At 42.3% G+C, this 27,722-nt stretch overlaps 1 protein-coding gene across 1 annotated transcript in view; it reads right to left on the bottom strand.

Moving 5' to 3' along the window:
- The window catches only part of KBTBD12 (kelch repeat and BTB domain containing 12), a 46,022-nt gene extending 21,174 nt beyond the window's left edge, over positions 1–24,848 (bottom strand). The window contains exons 1-4 of the mRNA XM_019536842.1: positions 24,766–24,848; positions 16,611–17,783; positions 15,288–15,558; positions 11,451–11,601 (exon numbers count right to left, since the gene is read on the bottom strand). Of these exons, the coding sequence (XP_019392387.1) occupies positions 11,451–11,601; positions 15,288–15,558; positions 16,611–17,680 (1,492 nt within the window). The 5' untranslated portion in view covers positions 17,681–17,783; positions 24,766–24,848. The remainder of the gene's footprint in view (positions 1–11,450; positions 11,602–15,287; positions 15,559–16,610; positions 17,784–24,765) is intronic.
- Positions 24,849–27,722: the final 2,874 nt, after the last annotated feature.

The following is a 27,722-nucleotide window of genomic DNA, read 5'->3' as shown; positions in this document are numbered from 1 at the left end:
CTGAATCTGAATCAAATCAGAGGACCCTTTAATCTCTTTGAATTGAATTGGAACCCTCTGAATCAATTCAGGGAGATTCAGAGATTTGGACATAGACAGCTTTAAATGTTTTTTCTACATACCTCTAGGTAGCTGGGGAATGCTGGGGTGCATGGAGTGTCCCACAGAAGTGCGGGTGCTCCCCAGTGCACTCCACAGCAGACCCGGAAGTGGACCAGAAGCACTGGAGTGGATCACCCTCCCCCCCGCTCAGTGACTAGTGCCTCCTGGGTCTGGCAGGGGGGCACCCAGGGTCCCCCTGCAGCCGATCACCAAGCCAGAGGGGTGCAGGGCCCAGCGTGCTCCCCAGCAGACCCAGAAGTGGACCAGAAGTACTTCCGGTCCACTTCTGGATTCACTGCCAAGCACATGGAGGTCCCCTCTCCCCCAGCACGAGCCATGCCTGGTACCTCAAGGTACATAGAAAAAACTTTTAAAACCGTGTCTATGTCTAAATTGCTGGTTCTCCGAATCAGCATCGAATCTTCAGATTCGGATTCAGCCGAATCGAAGCAGGGACAGTGATCTGAATCAACGAATTGAATCACTGTCCCTGATTTGGGCCGAATCCAAATCCGAATTGAATAGGGCCCACTGCGCACACCCCTAGTAATTACTTCAGTCTTGATATGTGCCTGAGAATGAGTTTCAGGTTTACAGAGGTTGGCAGATGGAGGGTCGCATTACAGCCAAGGCTGCTCCTAGACCAGCATTGCCACATTTAAGAGCGCTTACTTCTCACAGTTGTTCCAGCTGGAAAAAAGACAACCTTTTCCTTCAAGCCAGAGTGGTGGAGGCACCCTCCCTGCATAGCTCTAGCTGTGGTATCAGGACAGCTCTGCCTGAGCTTCTTTGTTGGAGTCCTCAGCCCACTTCAGTTCTAGTTGTGGCTTGATGTTAAGTTCAACCCCTTTCAGAGCAGGGAATCACCAAGTTCAAGTCCAGCAAAAGCTTTTCCCCTTCCCCACTGAGCTCACCTGTCAGCTCCTAATCTTTCAGGTAGCTTCTTACATGCCTGACCCCCACTAGCAGCCTCCTAGGCTAGGGACAGAAGTAGGGGTTCAGGCACGTGGGGGGCTAATATTCACTTTGGTTCAGTCTGCACAGGCTACATTAACTTGCAAAGCTTGAATCGATTCAAGCTCAGGCTTTTTGAGTCTCTGTACTTAGCCCTAAAGTCCTAGCAAGGCTTTTTACACAATAGGGGCACCCTCAATCCACTTTCCTGTATGTAAATAACAGAGGGAAAAGTGCAAGAGCGTTTGCCGGTAGGATATATTTACACAGCAGTCTGCAGCATAGCACAGATAGCTCATTTAAAGCAACCTTGAGTATCTTGAGTACCAGAAGCAGGCCCTGCAGAAAGGGGGTCATGGTATTGCTGAGGCTACACTATTTCTGATACCTGAGCTACCTTGTTTGACACTCACTTGGGAATATCTGCTGTATGCTGTGATCTGTAGGGTGGGTTAGTTATTTAATCTGAAGGATGGAAAGATTTTGCTGTTAAATTGCAGGTGCAAGAGACATTGGAGCAGTACAAACAGGCATTTTTCTGACTTTGATTTGTCACCCTGCTGCATCAGCTTGTGCACCTAAATCCAGAGCTGCCTGTGGAACTTTTTAAGGAAGGTTATTACCTTTATTTTATGCATATGAATAAAAGATGCAATAATAACTGGGCACTGCAACTTTGCAAGGAATAAAAATGGCAATTTGTACTGAGTCAGAATAGGATTAATGTGGCACAATGTGTATAACATTACAACAAGTGCTTTACCAGAAAATCCAATCTCCACCCGCTAATATAAACAAACACTCCTGCTGGTAAGCTGGGGAATCAGCTTTTAAACATTTTCCTGGTATAATTATTATTAAACAAATACCTTTAATGATCTATCAGGAATGGCTTTCAGAGCCTAAAAGCTATTATGTTTAAAAATTATTAAAGAAACCACTGTTAGTTTACACTTAAAATCTGATCTGCCTAAAAGCTGTTCACTCCAATGGGAAAAGCCCTCAAGATACAAAATATCTAAGTTTGTATTTGGATCCAACTAAGTCATTATGGATAAATGCAATTTCAGTTTCATTTGAGACAAGGAAAAAAAATCCATACTTGGTAGCTGGAAAATGAGAAAAAAAAATCAAATAGGAATAAAATATGATTTTCAAACATCTAAAAGAAGATTCTAAACAATGAGGGATTGAATCCATGGGAAAAAAACATGAAGCTTTTCTTTATGATAATACTAACACTGATAATATCAACGTAAAATGCAAAGGAGTTTGAGGTCAACAGATATTCCTAGGGTTGATGTGCCATGCACTCACAGATGTGGCTCAAAACTTCTCCACTGCCTGCAGACTCATTGTTGGTCAACACTTCAGGAGAGAGGACTGACAGCCTCTGATACCACAGGCCTCTTCCTAAAATGTAGGCACATACATGAGACTTTTCACAGTGAGAAAAACTCATCTCTTCCAACAGTAGGGAGGCATATCCAATGACCCAGAACATTCATCTTCCAGAGCAGTTCCCCTTATAGAGACTTCCAGAGTGAGACACTGGAAATGAAAGATTTTTTCTCAGTTGGGCTCTTCATTCCCTCTGGTTGCTCACACTTGGTTCTGCAGGTTTCTAGCTTGCTGGTGCTCTTGTTCAGTGGGGTTATGAAGCTGTGAGGAGGGCTAGTGAAGATCTGTAGACATAGTGTTAAGTTGCTGCAGGTGCTCTCATATTTTTAATTCTTCTGATCTGGGTGGGGCCCTTGAACAAGTTATTTACTGTTTAATTGCTGTTGGGGGTTGAGTGAGGGTGAGCTGGATAAAGCTCAACCCATGCAAAATAGAGATGAGGGGGGAACATATGGGGGTGCATCTGGAAGGAAGAGCTGAGACGGGACTTGGTAGTTGGTCAGAGGAAGGTGGGAGGAAGAATTACCTGGCAGGACAGCATTGTTGTGAAGGGCCAGGTCTCTCTGTTTGGGACTTCTGTCCTTATGACTGTGCATATCTTAAACTGCCTACAGCTATACACAGGTGCATTAAAACACAAAACTGTGCTTCCAGTGACCACAGACTCCTGTATTGTGCATATGGAGTGGCAGCAACTTCTATTTCTGCCTATAGGCTGGAATGGCATCTGGGGAGGGTCTGCATTGTTAACTCTCTCCCTCTGGGGACTCTGGCCATGAAGAGAGGGTGACATCCACCTATTTCCACCACCACAGCCCTGCTTAGTTCTCTGCACAAAGCCTGATTACTTGGCTTTTGTGCACAGAGAGGTGGATTTCACTGTGGGAGTTTTGAACACTTCTCTGTCTGTCATTTTCCCGTTTGTCACACAGATGATTTAATCCCAGAGATCTGTCCCTATTCTTTCCAACACACCCTTTGAACATGCAAGACCCTTTGCATTATTTGCTTTCCCTGGAAGATAGTTCAGATGCCACTGGATGACTTCAATAAGCCAGCAGAGCCACCTTTGTGTTCCCAAAGCCATTAATGCTTGAGAGCTCTCTGTATCACGCTTGGCTGACTCCACAATCAAACACACTTTTAAGGGCACTCTGAAAGCAGCTGTTCTAATGGACTTTAAATGTAACATGAAGTTCCATTAGTAAAATAAATATATAAATAAAATACATGATCTTTATTACAAAACCAAGATTCAAAGACAAGCCTTTTGATGCAAGAAGATGCAGGGCAGGTGAGGTAATAAGGACAGCCCTGGAATTTCAATGAGATACAGTGCTGTGCTTTACAGATACCCACATACTCTTTTCCAGTGACTGAATGTAAAAAAATATTGTTTCTTTTTAGGGCAGCTCCCCTCATTCTCACACAAGAAGGCTAAAAGGAACTTGAGCTGTGTGGTTAAAATGACAAAAGAGCTACCAGGAAAAGATGCAGGGAGTGGCACTACAAAAAGAGGGGGTGTTCTGGTAAAACCTAGGTGCATTGGGAAACCTGCATAATCAGATCTTTGGATGGGGAGTGATAGGAGAAGTTTCTAGTAGTAACAAACAATGATGATCAGTGCCTTAGAATTACTTCATTTATATAGCTCTCTTGAGAGGGGTGTGGAGATGGACCAAGAGAAATGAGATTTTCCCAGCTGTGCCATTGACTTGCCTTGTGACCTCAGCTTATATTTTCACTTGTGGCTGCTAATTTTGAATTGATATACCTGGGGTCTGATTTTCAGTGAAAATGAATTTACATGAAGTCCATCAACTTCTGTGAAAGTAGTGGGTATGTGGCACTTCTGAACATCAGACCTTTGACTCCTCAAGTTGGATGCCCATAAGCCCAGCTAAATGGACAGGTTACTTAAAATCTCACAACTGGGGGCTGTCAAGCCTCCAAACCATGACAAGCCCTTTGATCAAAATGCAATCAGTGAAAAATCCTTGTTTCAATTTTTATCAAAGAGAAAAAAAAGAGGGGGGTTGGGGAGGGAAACAGAGCTGATGAGCCAATGAGCAAGTGAAATCTTTCTCTCCCTTTTCTTCCGTAAAATAATTCACTATTAAAATGATCTTTCACATACACAATGGATTCAACACTTTGAATCTCTTACATAGCATCTTCCTTCGTTACTCCCTAACAGCACACAAGATAACAGTCTTAGCATTGCCTGGCTTTCACTCATTCTCTGTAAATTGGGGGCTGCACAACTGGTTTCATGGAGAAATAAGGGAGCAATAAAGATGAAATGGAGAAGTGCTGCCATCCTTAACTATCACAGAGACAAGTAGATGATATAATATGGCAGGCAGCAAGAGGGGACCAAAGGTGTAGTAGGAGCAGGGAACGAATGCCTGCATCACACAGCTAGCGATTTTGGGTTCCAGCATCCCTTTCTCCCACAACTCCTGGGTAGTCTCTGACCAGAAGGAAAGAACTTTTGGCTGCAGTTGTCATTCATGGTTCTGCTCTTACATTAATACCCACTCAATGTCACTTCAGGAAGGGATAAAGAGGTATAATCCAGAGCAAGCCTGTTATTTTCCACTTGGAGGAAGTGAATGTATTTATGAATAGACAAGTTTACTTTAGAAGAAGCATAATTTATTCAAAGGCACAGTTCATACTGGAGCATGAAAGTTAAAATTTCTCTTTCCAGTTTACTCCTACACAAGCTTTCCTTCACAGAGACCCCTGAGTACTGCATTCAAATCAGTATTTTATGATGGAGACATTCAGAATTTAATTGAACCTCATTTAACTGCTTAAAACTTTAAAAAGAAGCTCTCAGCAAGTGCTCAGGGGAAACTAGGCTTTAATGAGGAGGGATGCCAGGCTGAGGAGGATAAACAAAGATTCTTTGATTCCCAAATCTTTATTAATAGGATTTCTCATTTAATTCCTTCTATATGTTCTTATTTATAAAAACAGGGATTACATAACAGAAAAACAATACACTGCTAATGCCCTTGTAGTGATGCAATACCTTTTACCAGTGGCCTATATTTCACACACTGTAGTTCCTTTGAAAGTGTTTTAGTATAAGCTGGTACATTTGGCAGGTCTTTTTTCCCCCTCATTTACCCATTGGTTGTAATGAGTTTTCACAGCCTCAGCTGCAAAGACCTTCTTTTTTGATTTTTTAAAGCATGAGATTAGAATGCGTGACCTTAAATAGAGCCCTCCCATCTGGTTTTCTTCCAAATTATCTCAATTGGCTCTGTCATTAAGAACACAATACTGCTCTTTCTTGAGCTTTCTAACGAATATAGTTATGTTCCTGGGAAAATATGGAGAGAAAGAGCTAAGATCAGTCAAATGGCTGAATAGGAGAAAGGATTTGGAGCCTCAGGAAGTGCTGTTCATTTACTTATAAGGTTTATGTATGCCATGTAAGGAGCATAAGAGTCTCTAGGAACATTATCTGACAAATAGCCCATTCTAATATAGGGGAGCTGATAAAAGACTCACAGTACCAGTTCCATGAACAAGCCGATCACCCAGACAGTAAGAAGCTATTTCTCCTGTCCCTGGCATCTGTATGACGCAGGAATAACTCCAATGAATTCAGAGGAGTCACACAGGTGTGTGACCAGAATCAGGCCCTACCAACTAATCTGTTCCCTGGGGCAGGTTCTCATCTCCGTTAATACAGATGTGCAGTGCAAGTACCTCTCCTTACTTCAGCACAGCCCAGAATTACATAGAGGAACCAAAATTATTAGAGGTCCAGAAAACATGACTTACAAGGGAGGAAAGGTTGGAAAAACTGGGGGGTTTTAGTCTAGAGAAGAAATCTCTTCCTTGGCATTTAAAAGAAATTGTCCATATTCAGACCCAGATTATCTCACAGCAAAAGTCCTAGAGCAGCTGATTACCATGGGCTGTGTGCTCAGCTCCTAGGATTTGTGGGCAGTGCCTGTGTAGCCTAGGTTCTGTCCCAACAGGACTTTTCAGAAATTAACCCTTGACAGCCCAAGAGCCAGATCTGGAACTCAGTTTGATGTAAATCTGGGACAACATGACAGCAGTCAATAGAGTTACCACAGGTTTACACCCATGTGACTGAGGGTGAATTCTAGACTTACATATCAAAAGTCCATTAGAGCCTTCTAGCTGAAGCAATCCCATACATAAATTTTGCTTCATGCATTAGCAGAGTTATATTAAAGAAATTAATTAGGAACATTGCTCAGTTCAGTTATTGTTATGTATATTGAGGCACCCCCCCAAACCTGATCGAGGCCCCCTTGACCTGGAGGCTGTACAAACACACGGAAAGACCTGGAACTTGCTTCTAAGACCCAATAGTCTCATTAAGTTTGGATTTCCTTGTAATGCCTTAAGTCCAGGCTCCCTGTAGCCTCATTCTTATGAGCTGAGTATTTATTCTAGGAAAGACACGTATCCTCTGTTTGGTTTTTATACTACTCAGGGATAAGGAATGCTGTTCTTTCATAGGATTTTCTAATCAACCCTCCAGGAAGGAAAAAGGGTTTAGAGACACTGTCCTTCCAAGAAAGACCACAACCACAGTTGCACTGATGAGACCACAAGGAAAGATGACAGCCTGAAAAGACAGAAGTGCTGGCAGGAAGCCAGGCCCAGACAAGGCCTGCATAGGCTATGATGGTTCAGTGCCCCTTGAGCAGAAGCTGTATGAAGCCCTGCTGGGAATCAGATGTGCCCACACACACACCAGATAAGTTCTTCCTGGGAGTCAAAAATAGGAACGAACATGATATATAATGCCCTCCATTAGGGGAAAACTCTCCGCCCCGGGAACAAAGCTTAGGTTGCCAGAGGAGGTGCAGCTACACCTCTCCTAACCAGCTTTCTGGATTTGTTATTATCTCCTGTACCTTGGCTGCCAATTGAACAGATCTTCATGGGTCTTCTAGCCATGCTGAGCGATGTGGGACCACCATATATGAGGACTTCTTCAGAGCTAGTGATAATCTCCAGAATCTCCCTTTTGGAACAAATTGGCATTGTCAGACTTTTGCAAGGGTTTGACATCCCTGTTTATCGGTGTTATGTCCCACAGATCCATGGCATGGAGCAGCTTGCTCTGGGTTTTACCACTTCCATGGCAGTTGCTATTCTTTGGTCTGTCAACATCAGCTCCAGACCTTCCCCTTCTCATTCTCCCACTAATGTCATCTCTAGGGTGAAGTGCTGCCCCATCCAGCTTCAGAAAGCTTTTAACTTGTTCATTCCAATGTCATGAGCTGTCTGTCTGCCCGGTGAGGACACTATCACAACTGGTGATGATGAGAGGAGGGCTATACCCATTTGGCAGCCTGAGAATTCACTAGGCAGCAAGCACTTGTCGCCACAAATAAACCTTGGAATGTATCTTATTGAGCAAGATTTTAATTGCAGTTGGCATGTGTGAGCCTAGTGCTGGGGATGAGACCATCTGTGACACTGACAGAATGAGACTCCGAATCCTGGTGACTTTAAGGCTGTTTCTGACCTGTTTTAAGATCAGACTTCTGTGGAGGATAGATTTGTTGTTACAAGGGAAGCTGGAAAGCAGTTCAGTCTTTTCTGCACAACTCTCAGTCAGTTACTGTTAGGAATTACAAGGCCTCAGTTACGCTGATAGAAAGTAGTTGTAACTGTTGACATAATGGGGTTTCTGCAGGCTTAACATTTTGGAGCCCAAGGCACAATTTGTCCAGAAATAGGTCATTTGGGGTTTTTTATGTGGTTTTGTTGTTGTTGTTAATACAAGCATTTATCTCTTTTTTAGCAATATGGGTGCTGCGAGCACCAGACTAAGAAATAGCAATTGCGACTGAAGGTTTACATTGCAGTCAGAGGTGTGACCGAAGCCCCTGGAAATATCCCTACACTAGCTTGATCTAGCTACAGGTGGGACCAAGAGCAGTGAAGATGCAATGGCACCGACTTCAGCAAGTACCTATAGCCTCTGGCTGAAGCCCATCCCGTCATGTTTTCTCTGCAACTGGTACACAAGCTAGTTAGATCAAAGTTAGCATAGGTCTGCTTACACCTGTGGCAATCACACCTCTCTCTGCAGTGTAGACAGACCTGACAGAGTGGATAAGAGCAGAAATAAGACTGCAGAAAGTGAACACTTTTCTCAACTAATCTGTTCCCTGGGGCGGGTTCTGATATCACTTAATACACATACACAGTGCACTTACATCACCTCACTTCAGTACAGTCCCTCCAGAACTACACAGAGCAATCAAAATTATTATAGCTCTAGAAAATATGACCTACAAGGAGGAAAGGTTGGAAGAACTGGGATTTTTTAGTCCAGGGAAAAGAAGACTGAAGGCTGATTCGATTTAATAATGGTCATCAAGTTCCTGAAGAGTGGCTATAAAGAGGATGGTGATAGACTACTCTCTCTGTCTGCAGGTGACAGGACAAAAAATAATGGCCTTAAATGGCAGCAAAGAACATTTAGGTGGGCTATTAGGAAGGACTGACTGACTATAATAGAGGTTGAACATTGGAACAGGCTACCTAGGGAGGTTGTGGAATCTCCATCCTTGGAAGTTCTTACAAGCAGATTAGACAAATATTTATCTAGGTTGGTTCAGGCAGAAGTGATTAAATAAACTGTACTAGAGGACCTCTTGCACCCCCTTCCAGCCCTATTCTCTAGGATTTTATCTGAGATCAGACATCAGCATAGAGATGTTACAAGGCATCTAAGTGCCCAGGGCAGCTGTGAAGCACAGAGGCAGTGAGAAGGCCCTGCCTTAGTTATACCACTGGAGCATCCCTGTAGTTATATAATCACATTGGTTATTTTAGAGACAAAAAAAGGGTCCAATATGAAATTACATCAGGGATCCATCTGACTTCCATGGGACTGTTCATACAGGGGCTATGCAGGTAGGGGTATGAAAGGTGTGGGAGGGAGCAGGATTCTCTTCTGCCTCACTCATCATCGATAAAATTGTTAACATAGCTCTACCTAGTGAATCTTTATGATCAGTTTTGACTGGCAAGCAAGAAAGAACCCAACATAGCACAGAGCCCAGGCTGAGTTTGACAGCTGTACATAGCAAAATATTGCTTGAAAAATGAACAAATCTCCTTTCAAAGCCCGTGAAAGACCTAGAACTTCATGATGCCATTTTTACAGTCACTTCTCAGAGTGGATCTGCCCTCTTAGCAAACATATACATTGCTTCCCTTTCACTCTGATACACTTCTTGCCGTGTATAAATTTAGACCAAGTAAAATACTAGTGACCCTCATCTCAGAAAGCTTCTCTGTTTTCCAGTAGCACCTCCACTGTGTGGAAGACTGTCAATCTGTTTTATCACATGCATCCCGAGATGGCTTCTTTTTCTCCCTCCCTGTCTCTTTTGTGTCACTGCAGAATTCTTGGTGTTGATCTCAGTGTACTTGTTACTGAAAGACTTGAATAAATCCTTTCTTCATGGCTATTTCTGCTGCTGCAGGCCTACTATACAGCCTGTTTCAAGTTCCCCTCTGCCCCCCGCCCTTTTTTTAAATCTGTCACTTTCATATTTAGTAATTTCCTAGTATCTTTGAATTAAATAGCCACAGCTAACTTTATGTGACAATATGCTGACCTTCACCTGCTTGGGACCTTTGACAATAATGATTTTCTACTTGTGTAACTTTCTTTCCTATACACACTTGCTTGACCCTAACTTCTGGCTACATCCATGGGACCAACTCAGTTCCAATGGAGAAAAGAGTCTCTAAACTCAGACAAATGCAGGGTAGTATATATGTTCAGATCCTACTATCTAAGGACATTTACCTCATGTTGGTGTCTTCTTGTGGAGACTTTCTATACACTGTTTCTTGTGTTCCACACCAGATACAGTAGTCTCACTTCCAGATACTTGCACAGTCATAGCTTTGCTTGTAGCTCTATTCTCATTCTCCTACTTCCCTTTTTGCTGTCTTCTATCCTTGCAAGGTGACTCTTTCCCACATTTTTTGGTCATTTCCTATACCTGGAATGCCTTCCCTCTTCTTCCTTCTTTTTTGCATGAAACCATCATCCTCTCTCCAGACAAATCACTTATATATCTTTGTCTTCCAAGATGTCTGCTAGACTTACAAAGTGCATGCGTGACTTTTAAATGTGTACCCAAAGTAAAGATGAATGGTCATGTTTCTAAGGTTTTTAACTGGCAGTACAGCTGTGTGGATAATGGACTACTCAGTCTGATAGTTGGCCACACAAATCAGATGTCTTCAATTTAGATCAATCAAAAAGTTCTGGTATTATTTAACTCACTCTCATGCCTCTTTAAAAATGCAAGTCAAATTCAAAATGCTACATTTCAAATTCAAAACAAAAATTAAATTCATTTTGAACATGTTCAGAATAAAACATTCCCACTTTTCCAAATGTTTTCTTTTTTTTTATTCACCAAATTTGACCTGAATTCACAAATAGTTTTGGTTCTCCCCAAAACTACGTTTTTTCAGTGAATGTAGTAGTTACTGGAAAACTTTTGCCTGGCTCTAACTGGAAGACCTGTATTTTATTCTCCACTTTGCCAAACTTCACATGAACCTTCATCATATTACTTCACTCTTCCAGATCTCTAAAATGATGCTAATCATCCCTCCCCCCCTACAAGGACTGGGTGGTCATTCTTAATTCATTAATATTTACAAGGCACTTTGCGATCCTCAGCAGGACTGTGTTAAAGAAAAGCAAAGTATTATTATCGTTGCAGTAAACCAGAACATTAAAGTTTCATACAACTGGTTTAGCTGAAGTTCAGAATATGAGGAATGATGATATGAACAAGAAAAAAAAATTGCAATCTATTTGCTCCAACATGGATTGCCCCAACCATACAAAACAAAAAGGGTGAAATATTTCATTTCACAGAGGCAAATTGCTGGGAAAAATAAAAAGTGGCCATAGTATCTGTTAAAAATCTGTTTCCTCTTACCCAGGACATAAATCTCACTGTTGACTACAGCTGTGCTGAAGCGGTATTTGGAGTACTTCATTGGGGTGTGCTCTGTCCATTTGTCTTGGCCTGGGTCATACTGAAACATTCTGTTACTTAATCGATCTGGCTCATCGTCAGGGAGATCCATCTGTATGAAATATGACAGCCATATAATAATACAACATTTGGAGCCCTCTGCACACGCCTGCATGCAATTAATCACAGCAGACAGCTGAGCAGATAAATAACATAAACACATCAATTATAGCTGTGAAGTGATTCATACTCACTACGACTTAACAGCACCCATGACTTGTGGCTGGAAGTACACTGTAGAAGGCAGATGAATAAAGTGCATTTATATTCCATAGCAATGGAGTCAAGGATTTGAGTAATAACAAAACATCTATGGACTGAGCTCTGACAGAACATAGCTCTTTTACAAGGCCTTTGTGAAGCCATATGAATAAAGGGAAAACCTTTTTCAAGACATTTTTTTCTTCTGCTGAAGACTGAATTTCTATTTACTTTCTTACTTGGGCTGCACCATGAGTTTCAATGATGCATGCGGAAGGCTGTTCTAAGAGCTTCACGTACACATTACTTATGCTGAACTAATATCTGTTAATTTAGTCAGTCCACATACATCCAAGCTGCACAATTGCTAAATATTTCCAGTTAATAGTTGTAATGACAACTTCCTAGCTCCCAACTAGGCAGAAAAGTTTATTTAGTTAAATGTGATATCTTTTATTAAACCAACTAAATAGTTGGGAAAAAAATGTTCTTTGCAAGCTTTTGGGTACAAATGCCCTTCTTCAGGCACAGGGAGTGTCTTTAGCTTACAACTACATTTTTGCACCTTTAATGACATCTCTAGTCACTCCTACTTGCCTGATTTTCCTAATCTTCCCTTTTTCCTCCTCCTCTGATAAAATATAGGCACTCCAGCTCTGATTATGTTTCCTGAGTGTGGCACCTTTAAATATAAGCTGTCTGCTTTGGGGGAAGACTGATAGATTTCAGAATGAAAGGTGAGCAAGAAAGAGAGGTAGAGGGATTGCTACTGCATACTCACAAAGTTGTTACAGTCCTTTCTTTGCTTGTTGTTTTCCTTAGTATAGAGCAGTGGTTCTCAACTTCAAGGCAACCCTTGGAAAATGCCAGCTCGTAGCTTTCACTCATTTTTTGACTACGGAAAACAATAGAGCCATTCTTCTGCTGCAAAGAACTCAGAAAGACCACAACTGGTCTTTGTTTTTGACACTGCGGATTTCCACTTGAAATGTGTAGGTGTTTGCACAGTGCTAATACTACGTGGCACCCCCTGGCATCCTTAAAAGGATCTCATGGCATCATAGGGCACTGCAACACCCTGGTTAAGAATCACTGGTACAGGCATCTTGAGGCTAAGGTAACGAGTGAGAAATAAGAATCCAGATAATGGAAGTCATCTATACTGACACTTTTTTATGCTTTGCTTTTTCTGCATGGAAAACTTTTCACTCCACTTCACGCCTCCTTCCAGCCCACCTCTGGGGGGTAGAATCACCCCACTGTCCTCATCAGCCAAATTCCACACAGCCCTCAGTGACCCTTCTTATTATTAACAACCCCAAGTTTCCTTGGTCTAATTTACTCTCATTGCTCTGCTCCAGTTTAAAACTCCACTGATGTCAGGGAAACATTATATCAATGCAGGCATGAAGTAATGCTGCAGTGACTCAAGCCCTTCTTCTCCTGAACTGTTATTTTACATCCTGTCTTGAGTTTGTCTTTTCTTGTTTCAGTGATAAGGTCCCAGTGGGAAGGGAATGTGACATTATCTATGTTCTATGAACTGGCATATACATTTATGTCACTATATCGATATTATACTAGTAGTTCTGTTTATTACAATGGGGTGTTTGGTACTGCATAAATATAAGGACAGCTCCTGAGCTGACCTGTGGAATATGTTTTATATTGTGCCTGCAACAGCACTGTAGCCTCATACACAACCTGAGAGGTAAGTCCTAGTATATCTGGCACCATCCTATTTCTGTAGTGTTGGTCTTAACATCCTTATTTCTGTGTTGAGGCTAATGTCGAACTGTATAAGCAGGTTCTTACTTTCCACAGCAATAGCTTCTTTTCAATTAACGCTAATGCACTCGCTATTGTATGTATCATCACATGCCCCCATGAGTTGTCACAGCCAGGGTTGTTGGGAGGTGTCAATTCCCATGTGTCTCACAGCAGCCTTTATTTTTGCCATTTTGCCTCAATATCCATTGCAAGAGCTTTCCAGCTGCTTTTCCTTTTTTCAGTCTCTGCTGGGGAGATGGCTAAATAAAACTGGGTGTCTCACTTAGAATCTTTGTTATACAAAAATCCTCCCCACTCTAGCATTTTACAACCAGGTTGTTTCCATACTGAGGATACTCTCAAATTTTACTTCTTTAAATAAAGAGAAGGTGTCTTTGGTTGTTTCTGTCGGAGCTATTCTCTGATCATTCTCTGGTCTCTTTGGGGACTTCTGTGCTCAGGATATTTTAAGAGATGCAAATCATGTTTGCTGCACACAATTTGGTCTTAAATACTTTTAAGATTTATTTCTTCAAAGGCATCCCAAACCAAGGAGATGTGACACTATTTTTAATATCCTTCAGTCAATGATATGAATTACAAATGTCCCAAATACAGTATAGCAAATTTTTCAAGCCAGAGAGAGTCTCAACTTGACTTACTAAAATTAAACTGTACTGAGCAACAACAACAACAAAAGAAGTACCACTTTAAGGAAGGACGTTCACACTGGGGAATTAGAAAGGGGGAATGGTACTTTGGAAAGCAATCCATTTTGCTGCTGTTGTTCTCTTTGTGCTGTTACTAAAGATACTTATGATAGAGCTGAATAAAAATGTTACATCAAAACATGTTATTGGAAAATTCAGTTTGCATCAGAGCTATTTTTTAAAGTTATTTTTTCCATAGAACATTTTAATTTTTCATCAAAATCCAAAGCACCCAAAATCAGGAACAATTTCCTGAGAAACAGAGCTGAGCTCTGCAACTTCTTGAACTTCAGATTTACCAGAGTTCACAAGGTTGCATCTTAGGCTCCAATAAGGACGTATGTCTTATTTTAACACAACTATTTTCTAATAATTAGAAGAGGCAAAGATGAAAAAAGTACCAGTTACTGGGAAGGATGAGAGAAATTCATTTTCCATAGTATGTGGTGAGGTAAAAGTGCCAGGCAAGCATCAAATATCATCACTGTTTATTTTTAATAAACATTTTGCTAGATTAAGGACTGAGCAAGGACTTCAAGGTGATCCCAATGACTATATAAAAATGGAAGGTGAGTGAAATCATGCCAAGACAGCTGCATTTTAAAGTCTGCCTCAATGTGAAGTTTTTCAGACAACTGCCTTTTATGGGATGTGACACATGCATCAAAATTTATATAGCAAGGACATTATTTCTTCAGGGCTGTTTGATTCTCATATTAAAGAGATCAGAGGACAGTGTGACTTTTTTTTGTCAGTTATCCCTCAAGTGTGAGGGTGTCTCAAAAAGCAATGGCATTGTGTGTACGACAGTCATTTACTGAACTATGTCACTTCTCAAAGTCGTCGTAAATGCTGGGTGTTTGATGACAGTACATCGGTATTCCTCACTGGTACGTAGTGTCCCACTCCATTGCACAGACAATGGTTTTATTTCAAAACTGCCATCACTTTCTGAGACTCCCTTTGTATTTGAACCATGCAAGAAGCACCATGATGTTATACTGCACAAAAACTAAGCCCAGCTTTGCTAGTTAGTTCTTACATAGCATTTCTTTACCTGGGGTGTCCAGCCTCCCATCACGTAGAGTTTATTTTTCACTGTCACCACAGCGTGGCAAGCCAGTTGCAATGGAAGAGGTGCTACACTTCTCCAGCTCCCTTGCTCCATGGAGTATTTCTCAACACAGTTGGTGACCAAATACTGGTTTTTCAGTTTGGCTTGGCCTCCTATGATATAGAGGTCATTATGGATGGTGCCCAATGCATAGAGTTCACGAAACTGAGCAGTGCACAAACTTTCCCAAGACTGGTTTCCCCGATGGTAATACCTGTAGCAAAACCCCAGATTAGAAACACTGCAGCTCACAAAAGTCATAGCAACTTCTTTTTTAAATCAGATTCCTCCTGTTTCATTGTTTCTTTAGATAATTTTACAATGGGAAGAACATTTTTTCTTTCAACAGAGAAGAAAATTTCTAGCCTTGAATTCAGTGCATTTATTTACTTGTATAGAAGTCACTCACAGATTGATATGAGTCTTAGAACAGGGTTTAATATTGGTTTAAGGCTTTAAGTATAGGCACATGGTTGGAAAATAATGAATCTCATTAGGATGTCCTTATATTTGTATGTGCTGAATTCCACTGAAGTCAGTGGCAACCACAAATACTCAGCCCCTATAAAATTTTTGGCTGCTTTGATTTAGGTGCTTAAATATGTATTTGGAAGCTTACATTTAGATACTCACATTTGGCATTGCTGGCTTCAGTTTTTACTCAGTCTTTAATATGGAAAATTTTGCATTCTAATTTATGTCAGTTTGTCTGAGTAAGAACTGGATAAAAACAGAGTGAGGCTCTCTGAAATATTTATCATCATCATTATCTTTATCATATTTTACCTCCTCAGAGTTATCTGCATAGGACTGTTAATGATAGGCATAGATTCATGTGTGACCAAATCCCTAAATCATTCCCACAGCTCAAACATCAGCACCATTAGTAAATAATTGACCTGCAGGAATGAACTAGGAAAGAAAATACTAGCAGACCACCAATGCTTTGGGTCAGGGAAAGGTGAGGCTTACATAAATGCATGGAAGGCCCAATCTAGCTCATCTTCAACACACAAAGATTGAACCTTAATGAATGGGCTTTCCCTTGTGAGTAAAGATGTCAGGATTTTCTCCTATGTATGGGAGAGGCTTCATCATTTCATGGAGACAGTAGTACTGTCCTTTCTGACAAACTGATTTGGGTAACTGAAATCTCTGTACAAGCATATGGGGAAAGACAGCTTTCTCCAGTAGCCTCTTTCTGCTCCCAGAAGCATGATTTAGGGTCAAACTTTATAGACAATTAGCCATTTAGAGGATACACACCTATACATTTCAATGTTCCTGGTCTTTTGCCTAGACATTTTGGCAGCACTCGCCTCCCCCGCCACGATAATATCGTTGTTCTCAGTGACAACACCAGTGCACACACATCCCAAACCCTCCCCATACTTTGGAGAGGAAATGAAGTAAGTCTTTTTTGTGGCAGGAGCATAACAAAAACTGGCATCTGCATAGCTGCCATGTCTTGATCTAATACCCAAGGAATTATTGCCGATGCAAAGTAAAAGGCTGGTGGTCTCCATGCCGTAGCGAAGACTGAAAGAGGGTTGGTTGGCTTTCTTGATGGTTTCCAATGCCTTCTCAATCATAGTATGACATTCAGAATTACAAAGTAGCACTGTGTTCCTTTTCCGAGCTTCCACTAGGAAGGAGGGGCTTACAAGTACCAGCCTCACCTGCTTCAGGAGCTCAATAAGGTGCTCTGAACGTGATTTTTGGCTGTGGTTCACCCATCTGAGGACCAAATCCAAGATGCTTTCCTCACGGGATACGTTCAGGTCATCTGATCTTATGAGGTTCAACAACTGCTGTGCTTCAATCTCTAAAATTTCTTCTTGTAGGCTCACCTCAGCAAAATGCCGGTACAAGTATCGCCTAGCTTGATCAGATAAGTCTTCTGCCCCAATATGCTTTGCAAAATAGTAGATCCCAACGCAGTTGGAAGCATCCATATGGTCCATCATGTATTTTTCACATGCACTGAAAATGTCTTCCATCTGCAGAAAGTATGCTGCAACAGCAACATTTTGCACATTCAGATGAGTGAGGTGCAAATCCGCACTGTACATGTAGTTGAGTATTATGGACACGCTCTCTGCTGAGATGTCATATAGCACTACCTCTCTTTGGGTGCACTCAAGTAAGCCACAGGTAAACATGGCTTTGAAATAGGGACTAAAAGCTGCCAGTATCAGCTTATGGCAAGGGAACTTCTCACCTTCTGCTACCAGGACCACGTCTATCATTTGTGTCAATTCTTTCATGCCATTTATTTGATCCAATAAAGTCAAGCTATGCAGCTGTCTTCTTTTCAGATCAGTCTTGTGATCCATGATAAAACTCAAAACATTTCTGTTTCGAACCTCCTCTGGATCCTGTTTGATTTTTGGAAAGATTATTTGTGTGTCATTTGGTCTTCTTTCACCATACCTTTTTCTGGGGTGGAAAAACATAAAACGTTCCTATAAGCACAAATCTCTGACAACTGAATTTTACTGTTAAATCCTAACAATAGTAAATGCTCTTAGAGGACAGGTTACAAATCAGTAATACATACACTAGAATGTGCATAATCATTTCATTTTCCACCTAAATTTAATTCTAATCTCAGGACTATATTTTTTCACTCTAGTATTTGATGTCCAAACACATGAAATACTATTTTCATTTTGCATCTGGAATTGATACTTCTTTTAATATTCTGACTGGTTGTCTGAGTTTAATAGAAAATTCTCATTGCATTACAGAAATGTTCTAATGCTGTAATAAATACTACCAAATATTCATAGTGTTAGTTAGTGAGATCTGATATTAAAGATTAAGTCCCAACTGGTACTAAAATTGCTGGGTTCAGAAGGTCTTAATTAACCAAAGCTTCTATTGATGTCACATGCTAACATGAACCTTCCTGCTTGCCAAAAATCAGATCCATTCGATTCTGCCTGGTTCAGAAATTATTTATTGAAATAGATGCTTATCATAGAAGCCAGTTTTGCTGGCTTTTGCCAGATTAAAAAAATCTCATGTATTTTATTGGCCCCCCCTCTGTTACAAATAGACTTGGCACCTGAGAGTATTCGACCTAAAAGAATTCTGCAGATCTAATTTGCTGTCCACCATTTGTGCTGCCTGTCTTTTGCATTTATCTCTGCCTAGACACGGAAAATCAGCTGGTCAGTGTTGCTTTTGTTTATGGTCAGTAAATAATCACTCTCACTGTCAGATTTTCATATGCTAGCTAGCCCAAGGTTGCAGGTTTTGGGTGACATACTGCACCCAAGGCAGGGTTCTCACATGGAATTCATGTAGGACTGAGCCAGTTTCACAATCTTTCACCAGCCTTTAATTTTAGGTCTGAAAAACGCAAAGGAAAAATATATTTTCAAGAACTCCATTTTAATTTTTGTCTTTTGCTCTGTTTTTCTCTCTTTTCCTCTCAAATATAAAAAGACCCTGCTTTACCACTTAATAGAAAGGGGCTGTTTTCAGTGGAAGTACATTGGCAAATAAGTGGAACAACACTAGCAATTCAGGCCCTGATTCTCCAAGTCAAAAGCCATTTCAAATGATCTTCTGGCTTCAATTCCCCCCACTTTCTTTTAGTCAAAGAAGCCCCAAAACCTCCATTTCAAAGTGTGCTTCTGTATCTGGCTCTTCTCTCTTTTCTCAGAGCCTGATCCAAATCTTATTGAAGTCAACGGTAGGATTCTCATTAACTTTAATAGGCCTTGGGTCAGGCACTCAGATATTCAAGCTTCAACTCACGTGCACACCTACAGAAAACCAGTCTACTGCTTGGATGCTGAATGTCACCTTATGGTTTCGTCAGCTCGCCAAGAGCAGACAGCTGGAACGTTTCAAAATCAGCTAGTCAGTCAGTGGCACGTTTCAGTGCTCGCTGTTCCCTACAGACTTTGCCAGGAGTTTGATGTAGGTGAGCTCTGCAGGATGGGAACCCAGGGGGCTCACAAATCTGGTAACCCTGGGTTCATTCTCCATTGCATTTCACTTGGTACAGAGTCTACACTGTGGACCTTTCTACCTGTGCAATGTAGGTGCAAGACATCACCACCAAAGGGAGGGCATGAAGAATCTGATTCATTAGCTTTGTGCACCCATTTTGCACAGAGGAATGCAACTAGGAACACAGGATAGCAGAAATTCAAGTTCTGCTCAAGCCTGTATAAAGGGCCTTTCTCCACAACATGCTGATTCTCTGCTCAGACAGGGACCACTCCTCTCAGGTCAGTGGAGTCATACAAGGCTGTTGCTATGAGCAGACAGTTGGGATGCTACTTATTCACTTGCCTCTGCACCAAATACTTCAGCTCATCTCTCAGCTTGCAGAATAGTCCTAAGGAAAACATCCCTGAGCTTCTGTGCTTCTGCAAGCAGGAGAGTGTCTCTTCCCAGACACAGGGGTAAACTTGTCTCTGCCTCTCCGCTGCTGCTGACCTTTTCTCTAGGCTTTAAACGGTAATGGCAGCAAACAGAGAAATACTGCTGCAAGCAGGATGACCACCATTTCAACAGAGAAAGGTGGGACATACGCCTGCCTTCCCCCACCCCTGTGCACCTGCCATGGCCAGAGCAGAGCCAAGTGGGGTGAGGTGGGGGCTGCCAGCTGCAGGCTTGGGGCTCCCCACCCTGATGCTTTTCCCCAGGGAGTCTTGCACTGGACACACACCCTCTGCCCACCCAGCAGCAGCTGGGGGTACAACTCCACACTGCCACCATCCCCATTGCTGCTCCCCCTGGATAAGCTGCCCATGGCTCCATCTCACTCCATGTCCCAGCCCCATGCACCTCCCTGGGTGAGCACCACCCACAGACCCAGCTGCATTCCCTCCCACACCGTGGGGGCCTCAGTCTGCCACCCCTGCCCCCCATACTCTCTCCCCTCCATAAACTTACTTGCAGGGAGCTGCTCTGCACACTGCCTGGCTCTTTCCCAGCCATGTGCATGTGTGTGGGTGTGCACATGCACATTGTGCCCCCTGCATCCTGCTCCCTCCCATCCCCAAGCAGCCTCTTCCAAGCTGGAATGCTGCTAGATTGCAAGGGGAAATCCACCGTTTCCTGCGGACCCCTACACGATGCTGCAAATCTGGGACAAATGCTGTCCCAGACTCATGCAGCCCAGGATTAGGACTTGAGGTTCCCTATCCCTAACCCCCCATATTACTATTAGTTCAAACAAGTAGGCTCTGGTAGTCTGGTGGGGAGAGAACTGGATCTAAACACTAGGCTGGACTCCCCACTCTTGTGAAGCCACGTAATGCCATCAGTTTCAGTGGAGTTACTACCAGGTGGCACCAGGGTAAGTGAATGGTGAGTCCAGGCCTGGCTTCCAAACTGTGCTACAGCCTTTCAGGAGGCTATGACAGGGTTCAGTGACATAGTTTAACAAAATTTGGAGTCATCTCTGTTAGCCCTAAGTGGTAGTTTAACTGCAGTTTAAATATTCAGAGATTCACAGAAGTTTAGGGCAGCCTACTAAAGCTTTGTGTGATGTACTTTTAGCCTCCCCACAATGCTCCCCCATTTCACCTACCCTTGTTTTTAAAGTCACCCAAGTATAAAATGGGTCTGAGGGGCACAAGGTTCACAAGTACTCCTGTGCCAATGCCCACCTGTCGGCCGCTTCTAGGCTTATCCATGTTCTAACACAACTCCTGCTTGCAGAGCAACAGTCCTATTACAGCATGGAGTGGGGGAATCATGTTACAGGCTAGGTGATATGGAGACAGGCCCTAATGTCAGGCTGGAAGCTAGACATAAACACAGCAGACACAGAATGTGACTGTTCAGATGAGTATCCCTACACATGGAAGTTAAGAGGAGGCAAGACAACACCTTGCTGAGCTGGCTTAAACAGGGATAATCCTGCCTGGAGCAGGGGGTGAAATTAAGTGACCTCCTGAGGTCCCTTCCAGACCTATTTTTCTATGATTCTTTAAGTGTTTGTAGAATCCGGGCCTTCAACTGTCAGAGTGAAAGGATGTCTTTCTCAAGCTCAGAAGTTGTTGTGAGCAACTCTCTGAAGCCTTAACAACGGGACTAAAGGGAAAATTCTGGGACTAAGGAGAAAATTTCACCTAATTTTCACTTCAGACTAAGGGGAAAATCATAATAGATAAGGTTCAGAATGGGCAAGGTGGAAATGACCACCTTCCTACTGTTGCTGTTGAGCTGGTGTGTGATCAATTAGAAAAGTTAGACATTTATAAGTCAGCAGGACCAGATGAACTTCATCTGAGAGTGCTGAAGGAGCTAGCCAAAGTCATTGTGGGACCTCTGGTGAAACTCTTCCAAAACTTGTGGTGCTTGGGGGAGGTCCCTGAAGACTGGAAAAGGGCCAATGAGATGCCCATCTTCAAAAAGGGGAGGAGAGAGGACCTGGCCAACTATAGGCCAATTAGCCTAATTTCTATCCCAGGGAAAATCCTGGTATAATTCATCAAGGAGTCTGTGTGTGCTACGCTTACAGAAGGTAGGATTCTGAACAGCAGCCAGCCTGGCTTTGTCACGGGCAGGTCTTGCCTTTCGAACCCATTTTCTATGACCAGATAACTCGCCACCTGGATAAGAGAGAGGAAGCTGACCTTGTACACCTAGACTTCCAAAAGGCCTTTGATCTGGTATCCCATGATGTTCTCACAGGAAAATTGGAGGACTGCAGGCTTAACTGCTCAACGGTTAGGTGGGTAGGAAGCTGGTTGTGGCCCAGAGACTTCTAATGAATGGATCTGTGTCGTACTGGCGAGAAGTGGCCAGTGGTGTCCCACAGGACCATGCTCGATCCAATGCTTTTCAACATCTTTATCAATGATTTGGATGTGGGGGTGAAGAGCAAACTGGCCAAGTTTGCGGACAACACCAAGTCATGTGGGAGCGTGGTCACATTTGAAAATAGGTGGCAGATGCAGGTAGACCTAGACAGGCTGGAAAGTTGGGCAGATCGGAACAAAATGAAGTTCAACATTGAAAAGTGTAAAGTGCTCCATCTGGGGTTGAACAATCCGCAACATACTTACAGGCTCGGTGGCGCCAAACTCACTAGCGCCATGACTGAAAGGGAGCTGGGGGTAATAATAGACCACAGTATGAACATGAGGCATCAGTGCGATGATGTAGCCAGGAGGGCAAATAATACTCTGGCATGCATCAACCAATGCATCTCAAGCAAAACCAGGGAAGTGATTCTTCCACTTTACTCAGCATTGGCGAGACCGCAGCTGGAGTACTGCATCCATTTCTGGGCACTGCACTTCAACAAGGATGTGGAAAAGTTTGAGAGAGTCCAGAGAAGGGCCACCCATATGTTGAGAGACTTGCAAGGCAAGCTGTATGAGGAAAGGCTGAGAGACTTGGGTCTCTTCAGCCTAAAAAAGAGAAGGCTGAGACGGGACTTGCATCAAGGGCTCAGCAAACAACTGTTCACCAGGGCACCCTTGGGGAAAACCAGCAGAAATGGTCACAAACTCCTGCAAGACCATTTCAGGCTTAACTCTAGGAAAAACTTTTTCACAGTCAGGGTGTCCAGATTGTGTAACAAACTCCCCCCAGAGGTGTTGCAATCACCTACCCTGGAGATCTTCAAGAGGAGACTGGACAGTCACCACGCTGGGGTCACCTGACCCCAACTGTCTTTCCTGCTTGGTGCAGGGATCTGGACCCGATGATCTTGCAAGGTCCCTTCCTGCCCCTTACAATCTATGAATCTACAATTTATGAATCTATAAGCAGGGCTCTTGGCTCATTTTCACTGAAAAAATATACACAGATGTGAAAAAAAAAGCGAATGAAGGTTTAAAAAAAAAACTAACAAAGCCTATAAGGGGATCCTCCCAGAAGAGTTTAGTTCTCTCAAAAGGCTTAAACAGTTTGGATGTTTAGAAAGATTCATAATTATCTCCCATGTGTGGAATGATATTGCAGCTACAGAACCAGCCTTAGGACTATGCTTGCAGCTGTTAAGATGTTTGCATAACTAGTCATCATGCTGTTTAGAAAGATGGGTGGCTTTCTTGTACGGAAACTTACAGTCAAATTTGGGCACATTTTAGGTGGAATATTTCCCTGACTTTGTCATTTTTCCTCCCTATTTTTCCAAATCATAAACGCAGCATAACAAATTTAAGCAGTGAATCTGGATTATTACCTCACATTTGAAATGTATTTAAAAAACAAAAACGTAACCGTGTAGTCTCCATGTGAGCCAAATCCTACATTTCTAACTCAATTTACACTGAGTTAAAGGCAATGAAAAAAGCTTAATACAAAATGAGTAAAAGCCTCAGAATAGAAGAGGAATTTTTTGCTATCTATTCAAAAATGAAATTTCTAGGAACACGTTAAGGTCCTGATCCAGTAACTGATTTACTGGGAGTTGTATATATGGAGAAAGTTTGTAGGGTCAGCCTAAAGTTGCACTTTGAAGGGTTGTTTAAGAACTGTCATCTCTTTTTACTTCTTTGGCATGATTTAAGATAGTAAAGCGACCAAAATGCTGGCGTGCATCCATAGATGCTTCTCGAGCAAATCTCGGGACGTCATTCTCCCCTTGTACTCGGCCTTGGTGAGGCCGCAGCTGGAGTACTGTGTCCAGTTTTGGGCTCCACAATTCAAAAAGGATGTGGAGAAGCTTGAGAGAGTCCAGAGGAGAGCCACGCGCATGATCAGAGGTCAGGAAAACAGATCTTACGATGACAGGCTGAGAGCCATGGGACTCTTTAGCCTGGAAAAGCGCAGGCTCAGGGGTGATCTGATGGCCACCTATAAGTTTATCAGGGGTGACCACCAGGATCTGGGGGAACGTCTGTTCACCAGAGCGCCCCAAGGGATGATGAGGTCGAACGGTCACAAATTCCTGCAAGACCGTTTCAGGCTGGACATAAGGAAGAATTTCTTTACTGTCCGAGCCCCCAGGGTCTGGAATAGCCTGCCAGCGGAGGTGGTTCAAGCACCTACATTGAACACCTTCAAGAGTAAATTGGATGCTTATCTTGCTGGGATCCTATGACCTCAGCTGACTTCCTGCCCTTTGGGCAGGGGGCTGGACTCGATGATCTCCCGAGGTCCCTTCCAGCCCTAATGTCTATGAAATCTATGAAATCTATGAAGAAGGCCCCCCCCACCAAAAAAAGTTCCTCTCCCATGCTGTTTGTTTTCTACCTTACAGGGTAGAAAAAAAAAATCAGGGACATTGTATCTGATTTTCCCTGGTTTTGATGGAGCCTGTCTCAAAGAATGCATACTGGGAGCTTTCACACCTTAACAAACGAGGTGTGGCTTCCTTAACAAGGCTGCTCATCCTCCAAAGTGCTAATTGGTCACTGAAAGTGTTAACAAAAACAAACAGTAACAGAAAGGATTTTAAAGGATGACTAAAATATTCTCCCTCTTAATTACTCACTTCCACTCTCTCCCCCTTGTTGTGATGTCATCTTCTCACTAGTCTTCCAATCAGCATATCTTCCAAGGGAGAAAAAAAATCAGAATATCTAATGCAAATACAAGAAGAAGAAGAATGCATTATTTTTATATTACATATCTGCAACACTGTAGAATGAAGATAGAAGGAAACAGTTCCAATTTTCATTTCCTTTGCTGGTCACCTTTAGTGTCCCATCACTATTAATTTAGTCTTCCTGATAGCAGCTCTTTGTCTTTGATTACTTCATTTGGTGGAAATGGAGATTTCATATGATCATTTAAAAATAATTAGGATGGCTAGCACAGCCTGCTCACTGCCAATCTCTCCTCAGCTTCTTTAATAAAACACTAACAATAAGCATGTTAAAATCACCCCGCAGTCTGTCTTTCTATCTTCCCATTCTAATGAAAAATAATCAAACCCTAAGGGCAAACCCTGAACCTAGCACCTAGACCATGTAGCAGACCTCTGGCCTCATCTGTGCCTCTGCTTTTTCATTCCCATCCCTGTGTACTGCCATGAAGAGAGTTCCCACACAGGGTCTAATGTATCTCCTTAAATCCTTCCCATACTTTCCCCTGTGATGTGAAGCTGCACTGAACACACTACCAGAGAATACTAGAGTATAGGAATAATCAAATGTTCTCCTGACTCTTCATATCTAATGGATCCAGACCATGCCAGGACAAGAAATGTAAAACCCCCTGCCACATCTACACCACTCTCACAATAACTACACCCCACAACAGAGCCATCACCATTCCTGGATCTTACACCTCCAGAAATGTAACATATCTCATCCATTGCACTGAATGCTCTGATGGAAAATACATAGGAGAAACCAAACAACAACTGCGCATCAGAATGAACATACACCGAAAATCTGTCAAAGACACAAATACCCAATTACCTGTGGGTGCACATTTCTCACAAGACAACCACTCTCCAATCTCTCAGTTCTGATCCTCAAAGGGAATTTACAAAACACCTTTTGTAGACAAGCCCATGAACTTCATTTTATACATCCATTAGATACAAAAAGTCATGTACTAAATATAGACATTAGATTTATGGCACATTATAAGCTGCCTGCATCTGATAACCCCAGGTAACCTAACTGCATTTTACCAGCTACAGTCTATCACCAGGTCAACATTCTCCCCTCCCCCCTCACCTACCTTTCTCACACCTATTAACTCCTATTCCCTCTGCTGTCCCCTGCTACACATTTGCATTTTCACAGACCTGCATTTTGCATTTTGGCTTAAGCTTCTATTCCACCTGGGAGAGCAGACAAACACCAGCAGATTCTCCCTATGCCTGAAGAAGGATGTTTGTGCCCAAAAGCTCGCCAAGAACAATTTTTTCAACTATTTAGTTGGTCTTGAAAAAGACATCACATTTGCCCAAAGAACCTTGTCTGCCTATATCCTTAGAACAACATGGCTATTACCAACACCACTGCCCATATCTAACACATTCAGGAAGCTGAATGAAAATGCCATGAATGCAGCATAGTAGTTTACTCTCACATCTCACTTGAGAAAGGACTAAAGAATGAGTGAAGCCTCAATGGCAAAGCTAATGCCTTTAATGTCTGAAGCTGCAAAACACACCTTTCCTCACAAGAACTGTGCATTTCTGCAGCCTCCTGCAGTGCAAGATCTCAGAGCACTTTACCAGCCTCACTGAATAAAAGAGTGAAGCCTGTTTGGGAAAGCAGGGCTGCTTACACCCCTGTAGATGAGGAAGCTGTAGCACCAAGAGCTCCCATATTACTGAGAAATGCTGCAGAAAAGCCAGGAATAAAACCCAGGGGTGAAATATTTCCATTAGTGTCAGTGAGGCCAGAACTTCACTATCATTTCTCTTCCTGGAATTTTGCGTATTTTTATTTAAGTGTGGCCTTTACAGCTATGAATTCTCACACTACTAGACAGACTATTAAAGGATAATGATACCACGATGCTTCCCTGCTTTCTGCTTTGAATTGTAGAGGGAAAAGAGTGGATATATATATTAAAAGAAAGGAAAATGGAATACAAATGTAAATCGCTGTGAAGGACTACATTGATCAAGGGCTTGAATGTCATTATAAAACCTACTGTACAATGCTTGAGTGCTTTGTAATGTTACCAGACGCCCAAAATGTAGTTATAGCTTTGCTCACAGTTTTGTTGTTTTTTGGGTTTTTTGGTTTGTTTGTTTTTTTGATGGTGCAAAACGAGTCTAGCTGCATAACCTACTTTATTTTATGGTAATGCAGTTGATTTACCTCCAATTCTGGCCTGCTATCTTTATTTTTATCTGTTTTGTTAGTCTTCTCACATATATTTATCTGTCTTTGTGTAGTGCATCTTATAAATAATAATGCATAATATTATGTGGAAACTAAAGCTTATGTACACAAAGCTGCAGGAACTGTTTCAAACATACATAAATGTGCTGTTGTGATCATGGAACCTTAAATAACAGCTTTGGCAATGATTTCAAACTCCAGCCCCTCTTCACTGCTAGACTGTAAACTTGCGGGAGTTATCCCTCACAAAATTTCCCCTGACAACCAAAAGGGTCCTACCAGGTGGTTGGTATCATTGTAAGAACACTGTGCCATGCCTTCTTGGTTGCTACACAAGCAGTACAGGAAGGAGGGTTACTGGATCACCCTATCAGTTTACAGCCCCCAGGCCCACCTCTTCTGGGTGGCAGATGTAGATTAGAACAGCCTTCAAGCTGTCCCTTGAATCTGAAGGATACTAATGGGGTATAAAGCCATCTTTGGCCCACCAAGCACAGCTGAGTCCCATACCAAGCACAGTTCCTCCCAAAGAACCAAAAAACTCTGCCTACAAACTATTTGCTCTGCATGTGTTAGCAGTGAGCTACCAAGCAGACTTATTAATTAATATATACACTTACATGTTGGCTGGGAACAT

Source organism: Crocodylus porosus, unplaced genomic scaffold (assembly GCF_001723895.1).
Source record: "Crocodylus porosus isolate Cpor-Errol unplaced genomic scaffold, CroPor_comp1, whole genome shotgun sequence".
Taxonomy (NCBI): Eukaryota; Metazoa; Chordata; order Crocodylia; family Crocodylidae; genus Crocodylus; species Crocodylus porosus.
This window is presented reverse-complemented; position numbering and strand designations above follow the sequence as displayed.